Raw genomic sequence first — 12,545 nt, forward strand, 5'->3', positions numbered from 1 at the left:
CTATGGCCTAATCCTTCTCATTCTGAGAGGAGACCCGTGCCCAGCAGTGGGACGATAGAGGGTTGTTGATGATGATGACGTGAATGCCAAGCGGCAAACCGTTCTCTCCTCTTACATGGGCCGCCAGGGCGCGAAATTTGAAATCTTTAAAAATATTATCGTTGAAAGTGCTAATCATTTAAAAAAATTTAGTTGTAAAGGACAATGCCCATGAAAGTATGGACCGCCGTCCAGAGTTGCATCAAATTGAAACTTGTTGTGGACGATGTATAATTAACCAAATACTATCACCAATAATTATTTTTTAGATCAGCACCCGGGTTCTGAAGTTATTTACCGAAATATTACATAACCTTAAAATCGAAAATAATCGACGATAGATTGATGGTCGATTTTAACTGATAGTACCTATAATGTGGTTCAACTAACACATTCCATTTACTTTTAAAGGTAGTAGGAAAAAAAACTAAAATAATCCTAAAAACCTAAAATAATGAATTCCGAGTATAAAATACCGCCATTTTAATTTTTAAGAAAAACAATCAACATTTCGTCTTATTTTATCTTAAATGGAATCCCCTGTTCAAAGAAACTATTCTGATCGACAAATTATGTATGTAAATAAATAAATAATTAACAAATTATGTAAATAAATAAAAATAAAAAAATAATTTTAATATTACTTTCATTTTGACACAAGAGAAAAATCAGTACCAAGAATGGGCATTCTCCTTTCTAATAATTTATATTTTTGGATTCTTTTTTTTTGGATTTGAATGATTTTCGATGTATAAGTCAGTAAATGATAAAAATGCTGGTTTTAAACTTTAATATTTCCATAATTGTTTGGGCTAACCTTATAAAATTGAAATTTATAATTATGTCTTTAATAAGTAAATCAAATTTCTTGTATCTAACTTAAATAGTTACTGATTTAGGGGTTCAAAAGTAACAAATGATTCGTGTAATATAACACATGGTGCAGTACCCTTAGTATAAGCTTTTACGTTCGCTCTAAAACTTTTAACGTTTACGTATTCGCTCATACAGCGCTCCCGTGGACCGTGTCGGAACTAAAATTCCGCAGTATAAGTTTCAAAAACGGAACTATAACGCTATCAAAATTAAATATCAATATAAAAATAAATGCACTGAATTTATATTTGTAAAACTAAATGTCGTACCAATTGGCTGTTTAGTTTTTTAAAACTCATAATGCGAAATTTTACCTCCTATAAAGTCCACGATGGCGCTGTGTGAGCGAATGCATAAACGTTGAACGTTTTCGAGCAAACGTAAAAACTCATACTAAGGGTACAGATCGGTGCTGCTTCGCTAACATTTTTGAAGAACTTGCCTGACACGCTGCTGCCTGTCTAGATGATGAAACTGCTATAAATAATAGGACAAAATGACTGATGAAATATCGATGGAGTTGAAAAGGCCGCCCAAATCACTAAGTATTATTTATACAGTCAAACCTATGGCTGTCTCAGTACTTAACAAACTTGAATTTGTAACAGTTATAAAATACTAACGTTGATTTTTCAAGCGTGTATAATTATGTGTACACAGATGAAGTTTGTTACAAACATCTAATCAACAAATGTTCTTAAATACCAAGACAAGATACATACAGATTTAAATAGAAAAGAATGTCTTATTATACCATATTATTACCTATCATTGTTTTTTTACGAATTTTGAACGCTCGGGTGCTCGGACGCGTGTGAGTAGGCCCTTGAGCTAACATTCCTTCGTAAGCATTTATTGATTCATGGTTGTTCGCATTCAGAAATGAATCACAAAACAAAGAAAGAACTAAATTAAAATGTACTTAACAAATTGATTGGTTGTTAAGAGAAACGTTTGTGTTTGTAGAGAACTATTATAACCTATTTTAAAAAAAGAAGATTTGATTTACTACTTAGTATTTTATGAAACCTTCTAAATAGTTTTCATTATTTTGTATTTTTTTATTAATTAACGGAATAGTTAAAATGATTAATACACATTATTTTTTTATTACTAGAAATTATAAATTAAATAAAATTAAATAAAAATCACTCAAGTAATGGTCTATAATTGCCTTATAAAAAAATGAGTCAACAAAATGAAATACTATCACTTGAGGCGACTTTTACCCCGTTATTAGAACAAGGCTCTCCTCTTACCTTCCAAGTCAGTTCATATTTATTATTTACGCCCTCATTACGAATCTTTCATGGTGAATTAACGTTACAACTGAAGTGAGTGGCTCCGAAATCATTAACATTTTGGGATATTTAAAACTTTGTTAAATGTTCCGAACAAATATTCTTGGACGCTTCCTTGTTTTGGAAATCATGATTTTGAAATTTTTTCTATGCTGACACCGGATGACATCTTCACTTTTGCAGTTTGCTTTACCGTCTTACGAATTTTCGATCAGGTCACGTGTCCTGATGTGAGTTTAACATTTTTTTATCGATCACATAAAATGCACAACGCTGCTAAAGAAGATTTCACTTCAAAAAAATACATATTGGTACGAGTATCAAAAAGGTTTTCAGGGTTCCATACCCAAGGTGTAAAAACGAAACCCTATTATTTGGCTCCTGGTGACTGTCTGTCCATTCATCTGTCTATCAGACGGCTCTATATCTTGAACCGTTATAGAAAGAAACTTGAAAATTTTATCTTTATAGGTAGAATTTCTACTCACTTTCACTATTTTTTATTTTATGTGAAGCAGCATATGCAAGGGCTGTAATTCAAGATAAAACAAAAATATTTAAGAAATTAGCAATTTTCAAAACAAACATATGACATGATCGAAATGAAAATCGAATGAAATTTGAAAACATAAGTAAAACTTGAAGTTATAATGAAAATAATAGTGAAAGAGCATTTATTTGGAAGCTGTTGTAAGTAGAGGGACTTGCCATTTTACTGACTTCATTACTTTGACTTTTAAACAAGTAAATATGACTTTACGGCTCTGTTCTTTCTTCGAAATACTACAATTTTTAAATCAAAATTTCTTTATTTTCATTCTTATATCGAAATATTTAGTGTGGTTTTAAATGGTGTGGTAAGGGAGTCATACTTTTCTGAGGCATTCCAGCTTAGTCGTCAGGGGTAGCGGCGCATCTGTCGCCGCCGTCAGGTAGGAATCTAATCTTATCATCGTTGATTGCAGATGTGCGTGGGCGGCAGTAGCCACTTACCATCAGGTAGACTGCAAGGTCGTATGCTACTACAATTTTGCAAAAAATATAATTATGAAACTAAGAATAGAGCTACTTATGAAAAGTAATTTATTCATATGTAATAAGCTACAACATTTAACACCGCATAGTATCTAATATGGGCTCAAATAGATTTACATAATGATTAATTTTGTAAAATTATAACGAAGATATTAAAATATGATGGCCAATATTGAATTACTAAAGCTCTGTAATTACATTGCAAGGAGAACGTTAAAAATATACTTATTTTTGTTTTGGTCCAAAATTCTGAAACTTTGTTGAATATTTTATTTATTTTTACCAACTCAAATACGAGTAAAATACTTTTTCTGAGCTTTATTTTATAATATCGGAGTAGCAGACGAACATACAGTCCACCTGATAGTAAATGACTACCAATGGGCATTTGTAATCAACCCCAGATAAGATCATCAATCAGATTCATTTTATTTCAGATTCAGATTTAGTATTAAGTGCCGATTCCATAATTATGTAAACTATAGACATAGTGATTCTATGTCACTGTGTGACATAGTATTTTTTTCGGTACAATAATTTCATAAAAATCCTATAAAAACAGATATAATATTCCGTTTGGAATAAGCAATACTTTTGCGGAAAATTTTATTTATAAGTATTTTATATTAATTATCTATATGTGCATTTTTAAGGTGGTAGAACCCTTTGTGGTTCGACTCCGCGCGGCCACATCTATTTCTGCTTCATAACAGCAGTGTTAGGCGCTGCTGTGTTTCGATTTAAAGGGTGTGGTATGGGAGACAGACGTTCCAGCTTAGTCCTCAGGGGTAGCGCATCTGTAACCGACCTCAGGTAGGAATATCTAATGCTATCTGAGATTGATTACAGATGTCCATGGGCTGCAGTAGCCACTTACCATCAGGTGAACTGCATGCTCGTCTGCTACTCCTATATTATAACAAAAAAATAAGAAATAAATGAATACAAGTACAGCGGAAAATACTTTAATAAAACTTAACACCATTAAATAATTAAATAAACGCAGTTCAATATTCGTATCTACAGCCTAAGGACATGTTTTATTCGTAGCTTCGTTGACTGGTAATCAATCCAGCTTCTTAGGGCTGATATCTTGGCGTAGACTCCTGGGTAGTTTGGTCTCGCGCACCCAAGACCCCAGGAAACCACTCCAGCAAGTCGACCGTTGTGGACTAATGGACCACCGCTGTCACCCTGAAAGAAAAATCATATTGTTTTTGACGTGCGTACAAAACATTTTTCTGACAATTGTCAACATTTCCCTGAATTTATATTTTTCTTTTAACGATAAGGCAGGTTACATTTTTCAAATCGAGGGCTCTGAGGTTCGTATCTCTAGCATAAACCTCTGATTTTTCAAAGTTGTGTGCATATTAGAAGTTGATTAAGACCATACCCATCACACTATGGGTATGGTCTACATTCTGAGGGGATCAGCAGTGGGACAGTAAAGGGTTGACGATGTCTTATGTTTCTTCATATATCCCAATGCTTTCGTCATAATAGGCATGATGACAAATTTTGAAAACCATTTTCAAAAATCGTATTATTTCGATAATAAATTCAGTATAAACGAAAATAATAGCATTTGTTTATAGCCATTTTGAATTAAGCGCGACAACGCACGCGAGTGTCATGGAGTCCTTGGTGACGTCACGTTAGAACATCCCATACAAAAATTTCAAGCAATTCAGTGACATACCCAAAAATGACGTCATTCGCGCCCCGACTAGCGTATCAGACAGGATGACCGACGGCAGTATTTTATACTTTTATTTAATTGAAATTATATAAAAATATATTAAATATAATAAATCTTAAAGTTTTTTTTAAACTGAGTCATTTTTGAGAATCCGTTAAATATATTGTGCTTTCTTAAATCATTTATTCTTTGATTTTTTAATACTGTCAATTATGTACTGTAATATATTTACAATAATATAAATAAGTTATGGGACTTAAGTGATAATTATCCCCTGAGATAATTATTACTCCAGCTATCATGAATATGTTACGAATCCTAAATGCATGCAGTACTAGCTGTACCCGCGGGTTTATTTGCATTGATTATGTATTAACTAATATTTTTTTATGATTTTTGACATTTTGACTTCAGCAGCAATTTCGCATATCCTATTTTGATTATATATCGGGGTAAAATTTTGCATTCATACCCCACTACCACAAACATGTACCAATTAAATCGCATTGGAGCAACATTATGCTCCAAGCCTCACCAAGTCGTCGTGGGTTGACCGCTCGATCGAGGGGTCCAAGATTCCCAGGAAATCCCAGGCATTATTTGCGTATTAGAAATTAATTATCACTTACTAAAAGGGTGTAGAAAAACATCGTGAGGGAACCTGCATACCTGAGAGTGTGAAGTGGAAGAATTATATGAAGTCTAGCAATACGCACTTGGCCAGCGCGTTGGACTATGGCCCATTCCTCGTTCTGAGAGGAGATCCGTGCCCAGCAGTGGGACAATAATGGGTTGATGATGTTGTAAGATTCATATCGCATACCTGACAAGCATCCTTTCCACCTTCGGGTATACCAGCACACAGCATGTTCTGAGTGATCCGGTAAAGGGTAGAATATGCGCGTTCGCACACAGCCGTGTTCACTTTGGGGATCAGTACCATTTGCAGCGTTGAGGGGTAGCCACCACCTTCCTAAATAAAATAATAATTTTGAAAATTCGGAGATGATTTTTTTTTTTGTAATTCTAATATATTGCGAATTTCAAAATCAAATCTGGAATTGATATTCCGTTGTGACCAAAAATTATAAACTACTAACTATCTCTTATCTCTTGTAAAGATTTTTTATAATACTGAAGTAGCAAACAAGCATCCAGATAACAATGTACCGTACGGTAATTTGTTACTGCCACGGACATCTGTAATTTTACCATGAGTTTTTACGTTGACAAATATGACTGTTTTGATATTTGTTTACGTATTGGCCCATACTATTTCTAAGTTCGTATATAATCCGCTAGAGGCGCTGATTGGAAATTGTATGGGCATATACATAAACAAATACCAAAACATTCATATTTATCAAAACGTAAAAACTCATGGTAAGGGTACTATAACCAACTCCTTATGCAATAGTTCTACCTGCCGATCATACATAGGTACTTTACCACTCTATAAGACTAAGACAGTGGCTTCATATTTTTTTACAATATAAGAGTAGCAGACGAGCATGCAGCGCACTTCATGGTAAGTGGCTACTGCCGTGGACATCTTTAATCAACCCTAGGTAAGATTAGATTCATATATTCTTCAACTTGATGACCCGCGTGGCGGAGCGGTCCCCATATCGGTCTGACGTGCAGAGGGTCCCGGGTTCGATCCCCGGCCAGACAGAAATCTGAATAATGAATTTAGATTTCTGTTTCTGGGTCTGGGTGATTGTGTATTTGTCTATGTGTGTGTCCATGGTACCCACGATACAGGGAATCCTAGCGTGGGCCTGTGAGTGTAGAAAGCGTTTTTTTTTTTAACTGGCACCAACAACCTTCCACTGAAATGCAAGAACTACGCCACGCTAGAAATATATGTGGCGGTGATTTTTGCCTTGTCGAATCACTTATTTCTACCTTCTCCAATCTTTAACGAATAACTTAGATACTCACTCTAATATTCCCCCAGCCAGTCACCATCGTGGCCTCTCCGTCCATAATCTCCTCCCCTTGATTGTACATGGCTACGGGGGCCACACGTTCGTTGAACTTGAGGGGTTTCTTCAACCACAGAATGGCTATGTCGCTGTCCATTTTATTGTAGTTGAAGCCTGGATGCCATACGAGGTCGCCAACTGGGTATAATTCTCCGCCATTTTGGCTTGAGGAAGAACCGACACGGACCTGATATTCATATGGAGAAGTTCTGAAAATTTGAAAATATACTATAATAAACGGATATTATAGTCATCATCATCATCATCATCAACCCATTATTGTCCCACTGCTGGGCACGGGTCTCCTCTTAGAATGAGAAGGATTAGGCCTTAGTCCACCGCGCTGGCCAAGTGCGAATTGGTAGACTTCACATACCTTTGAAAGCTTTTTTTTTAAGAATTCTCAGGTATGCAGGTTTCCTCACGATGTTTTCCTTTACCGTTTAAGCAAGTGATAATTAACTTCTAATACGCACATAAATTTGAAAAATCAGAGGTGCGTGCCTGGGATTTGAACCTAGGACCTCTCGATCAACAGGCCGCGTTTCTTAACCACTAGGCTATCACTGCTTATATTATATATACTATAGGTACTAAATAATTTTAAGGTTGGTTTAAGTAATTATTTTTGCTCTACAATAGTACTATGAATTCCGTCTTTCACACAAAAGCCCAGGTTTTATTCCTATGAAAACACTTTTAAGTTTTTCGAAGCTATGTTTATATATTTTTTAATTTTTCTGCAAATCCCTAAGGTTGACTGGGAGAAAATGCTATTGAGCATTAAGTCCGCCTTTTGCACCACATTGTTTTTAACATGGTCAATAAAGAGTAATATAAATAAAATAAAATAAAATAAATATGCAAAAATACTCTCACTTTGAAATGAAAGAAAAAAAATCCAAGAAACCTAAATGTCTGGAAATATTTAATAAACTCTCCAAAAGAAAAGGCCTTCTTCATCGTCTTTACCCTTATCCATCCATTGTTGGACACGGTTCTTATTCATGTATCCAACAATGCTATATTAATAGTTAATGCAATTGCCATAAAAGTAGTTATTAGTACACAAAAAATCCAACAACATTTTGTGATTACATTATCTATGGGTATTATACTAAAACTTTTAGGCAACAAATTGTTTCGTTATTAAACAAACACCTATTTGTTGTTGCATATTACGCTCCTAATTCAAATTTACATTTAATTATTACATAATATTATTATTTCATTTAATTAGCGTGAAAGTAATGGCTCGCAACAAATAATTCACGGGAATAATAAATATCATTTAATCATTAGGCAAATTAGGAATAGAGGCAAAACAGGAATACGTATTTAACAAAACAATCTGCTGAATAAATAAAGTCACAGTAACTTTATATTACCTATAGTGTATCAAAAATAAGTGTAGTAAGTAGCATAAAAAGCAGTACCAATATCATATTCATTATTATTTACGCAATGATGTTACACTTAAAAAAAATAAAGGAGATAAAACTGTTAGCGGTAACTCCGAATGGAATTTATATCTATTTTTTACTTCTTGTCCGGTCCTTCTTTGCTAATTCAATTTCTCAACAAGATTAAATTTATTTAAAAATTTAACTTACCCAAGAACACAGTGCGCGGCAGTCACAATCAGATCATTTGCAATAATGGTACCTCCACACATGTGCCTTCCTCGAGTAACGATCGAAACTTGATACGGAGCTTCTGTGATGTCGATGTCCTCGCCACCAACGATCCTTACGTCTGATAAGCCTTTAGGTACAGGCGTAGAGACTGAAAAGAAAGTATACGTTAACAAAATTATATATTCCTAGTGTTAATTGCCGTCAAGAGAAAAAATGTATTTTTATTTGTTTTGTACTGATAAAGAAAATAATAGCTGATAAACCACAGATTGTAAGATAAGTAGAAAGGATGAGAGTTTATTTAAAATATAAATAACAATTGAAATTTTAATACTTTGTGAAACAATATAGCAAAATTTAAAGAGTTTTACTAAATAGAATAAGACAAAAAAAATATCAAGCGGAAGATTGCCAATAAAAATGTACAGTAACTTTTCTGGCTTCGGAAGCCCCAAGCGAAAACAATTAAATGAGGTAGCTTTCCTAGTTAATTATTTTAAGAACTTTGATGAAAAGTTGATTGTCCAAAATCACTTCCCGTTTCCTAATAAATTTTCAAATTTAGATAATAATAATGATAAACTCAAAATAGGAGTAATAGACTTACCACCCACTCCTATGAGAGCAGCCCATAATGCTAGCATAAACATGTCGTTTCTAAAAACTAATAGTACTGGCCATGGTGCACATTGACGAAACTACATTTATACCTGAGAGTTACAAAAGAAGGATTATTAGGTCAATATAATTATCTAGTTGATAATACTGGGCCTTCACACCAATTTGTACTAGTGACAGATAAGGGCAAGATTTTAGATAAGTCAATGTTTATAACACTAATTGTTGTGATTCAAGCACCTGATAATGGTTAGTGACACGTGAGTTTTTTATTGATATTAACACGTTAACTACAGCAGTGATATAACTAACGGTTATCTGGTGCAACGGGTTGATAACGGTTGTCCAGCAAAATAGGCCTGCCACTACACTGTACGCATATTTTTGTATCCCATACGATGATAAGTCTTAATGTGATATTTTTGTACTTTATATCTTAAATCTATGATTTTTGAACATATACTGTTTAGTGAAACAAGCAAATAAAAAAATAACAATTTTTGTTGTTCCACAAACTCGAAATATTCGTGATATTTGAGAGTTGCATATCTGTCCACAACAAGTCGAAACCTATTTTTGTCTTTATTTTATTTTCAGTGGTGAATATGAAATCATTTACTACCTATCGCATACAGAATTAGCATCGCATCAGGCCTTTTATGAGTGATTCGCAAAAAAGGGTTAATAAAGTAACAATAAAGGTTATTACTCCTACTTCTTTACAGGTTACTACTTGAAGATAAAACTAAAAGGCGAGACGTTGCAGATATGATTATAGACTCATAATAAAATATTAAAAATGTACTCGTGTTCTTTGATTTAAAGTTTTCATTTCAATGTTTTACTAAAGTTACTTAGTGTGTAGTTGATATAGATTCGTTGTGATGTCGACGGCCCTAATACAATTTAGTAGAAAGTTAGACAACATAATTAAAATGGAAATACTTTTATGTACTCTAATGAAAAAACTTAAATATTGTTCGCAAAGAATGAAAATTAGTAAAGCTATGTGTAAGAAGAAATGGTATATGATTTTGTTTGTAGAAAGTGTGTTTCTTAATTAAATTAGAAATTAGTTTAGTGATAAAATGTATTGTTACGATTGAACGTCAACTGCCTAGTACGTTATGTTTAACTTCGTTGTCTTCTTATTATACTACCTCTATAAGAAGAATTTATGTTTCAGGAATAATTGGTTTGAAACTTAAGCAATTCAGTAGTTCTATGGTGTAGAGTAGTCTTAATTCAAGTTGATCATTAATTCCTTCTCTTGAGGACTAAAATGAAGCGTCAAAAAGTTTTCAAACGTATGCTTTTTTTATAATATAGGAGTATCAGACGAGCATGCACCATCTAATGGTAAGTGGCTACTGCCGCCCATGGACATCTGTAATCAACCCCAGATAGGATTAGATATTCCTACTTGTGATCGGCCACAGATGCGCCGCTACCCCTAAGGACTAAGCTGGAACGTCTCGCAAAAGTATGTCTCCCTTACCACACCCTTCAAACCGGAACACTGATTACACTGAACGCTGTTATAAGGCAGAAATAGGTGTGGCGGTGGTGCCGCCGGAGTCGAACCACAAAGGGTTCTACCACCTTCGAAGCGAATATGAAGTCTACCAATATGCACGTGGCCAGCGCGGTGGACTATGGCTCATCCTTCTCATTCAGAGAGAAGACCCTTGCCCTGCAGCGGGACAGTAATGGGTTGATGATGAAATATATTCAAGAAGAAGCAAAACACTGCAACGCTTTACAAAGCTGTTATAACTTCAAAATTGGTGCCTCCAGAGTCGAACTACAAAGGGTTAAACCACTTCCAAAAAACAAAGACTACCACCAATTTCAAATAATATTTAGACAAAACCATTTTAAATATAAAGCAAGGCAAATATAAAATGAATTCACAGGTAAAACGTTTCTCAACAAAAAGGATTATAAACGAACATTTGTCAATTCGCATTTGGGTCATTTTAACTCTGCGGTTCCCCGCAATTCGTATTCAAAGGTTTCCACGCTGGCGCCGACAACCAAACCGCGACACGTCTGCGAAAATTTCAAAGAATTTAGCTTTAAATTTGTAATTACTGTGTGATTACAAGCGTACTAAGAAGGATTCATTGCCAGATTTGGTTTATGTATTTAGGAAATGGATAAATGGTGGTAGAACCCTTTGTGGTTCGACCCTGGGGCACCACCACGCCTATTTCTGCTAGAAATGTGCGGAGTCAGGTCGACTCGAGTCAGTACTGGAACACTTACGTAAACTCGCATGTTCGAGTACTAATAAGTGATACTCGAGTACCAGTGATACTCGAATACTCACGGTACTCGTACACTGACTCCAGTCTTATGTACCTAATATAGGCAAACGAGTGTTTCATTCAAACAATGTTTAGTAAATGCCTTTTTTTTGCTCTCCGTGCTATTGGACTGACAAAGTACGAGTACTTCATGGTGACTCGAGTACATTGTCAATTCTCTGGACTCGAGTATTGACTCGATTCTTTTTTATACGAGTACTAAAGTATTAATTAATGCATTAATTTCTGCATCATAACAGTAATGTGAAGCACTGATGTGTTCCAGTTTAGAAGATGTGGTAAGGGGAACTTATTTATCCGAATTTATTTTACAACTTTGTCTGAGGACCACAGACAATGCCGCGCATCTATAACTGACCTCAGGCAGAGTTGTAATCTCATGTGGGCTTGAGTACAAAAAATTGTCGACAGTAGCTACTTCTATCAAAATCATTCATAAAAAATTCAACTTCGAACAAAAAAATCGACTTAACTGCAGGTTACTACTTTAATTTGAAAAAAAAAAAATATAACAAAATTATTATTGTAATATAGATTCTAGTGTCAATTCTTAATTTGCATGTAATTTACATTTGTATTTTATTTTTATAATTTATTTATAAATATTTTATTTTGGTCCTTCGAGCCGGATACGCTATATCAGCAGGAATGCACTTAACGCGACAAGGTAAGGTAATCTCAGTTGACATTCACAGACATACCAAACAGGATTAGGAGATTCCTTTGGTTATGAAATAGTAATCGTCCCACTTACCATTAGAATTGTATATGATAAGACGAGAATTAATCATGTCAAGGCAAATGACAGTCACGGTAATAAATTTACGCAATATTCAACTACTCGTATTACATGTTGCAGTTAAAACTCTTAATCAGTCAAATTTAGTTTTATCTAGTAAACTCAGTCAGAAGTACTAATAATCGTGGACTATTGAGTTCAAAAGTACTGTTGTACTAAGTAGTAATATTGTACTTTTGACAGCAGTGATAGCCTAGTGGTTAAGAAACTCTTACTCATC

At 34.4% G+C, this 12,545-nt stretch overlaps 1 protein-coding gene across 1 annotated transcript; it reads right to left on the reverse strand.

Moving 5' to 3' along the window:
- Positions 1–4,258: 4,258 nt before the first annotated feature.
- LOC140754997 (vitellin-degrading protease) lies at positions 4,259–9,393 on the reverse strand. Its single transcript, XM_073090160.1, has 5 exons — positions 9,186–9,393; positions 8,555–8,726; positions 6,898–7,150; positions 5,777–5,926; positions 4,259–4,445 (listed from the first exon to the last, which is right to left on the reverse strand). The coding sequence occupies exons 1-5, from the start codon at positions 9,226–9,228 to the stop codon at positions 4,272–4,274; spliced, it is 792 nt and encodes a 263-aa protein (XP_072946261.1). The 5' UTR covers positions 9,229–9,393; the 3' UTR covers positions 4,259–4,271.
- Positions 9,394–12,545: the final 3,152 nt, after the last annotated feature.

This window comes from Epargyreus clarus, unplaced genomic scaffold, assembly GCF_041222505.1.
Source record: "Epargyreus clarus isolate Ecla_fem2 unplaced genomic scaffold, WU_Ecla_fem_2.2 ptg000032l, whole genome shotgun sequence".
Taxonomy (NCBI): Eukaryota; Metazoa; Arthropoda; class Insecta; order Lepidoptera; family Hesperiidae; genus Epargyreus; species Epargyreus clarus.

Excerpts from the sequence above, each read along its gene's own strand:
- LOC140754997 (XM_073090160.1), bottom strand. The coding sequence starts at position 9,228 with ATGTTTATGCTAGCATTATGGGCTGCTCTCATAGGAGTGGGTG. Across the intron at positions 8,727-9,185 it reads TGCTCTCATAGGAGTGGGTG|TCTCTACGCCTGTACCTAAA; the intron begins GTAAGTCTATTA and ends CTTTCTTTTCAG. Across the intron at positions 7,151-8,554 it reads GCCGCGCACTGTGTTCTTGG|AACTTCTCCATATGAATATC; the intron begins GTAAGTTAAATT and ends TCAAATTTTCAG.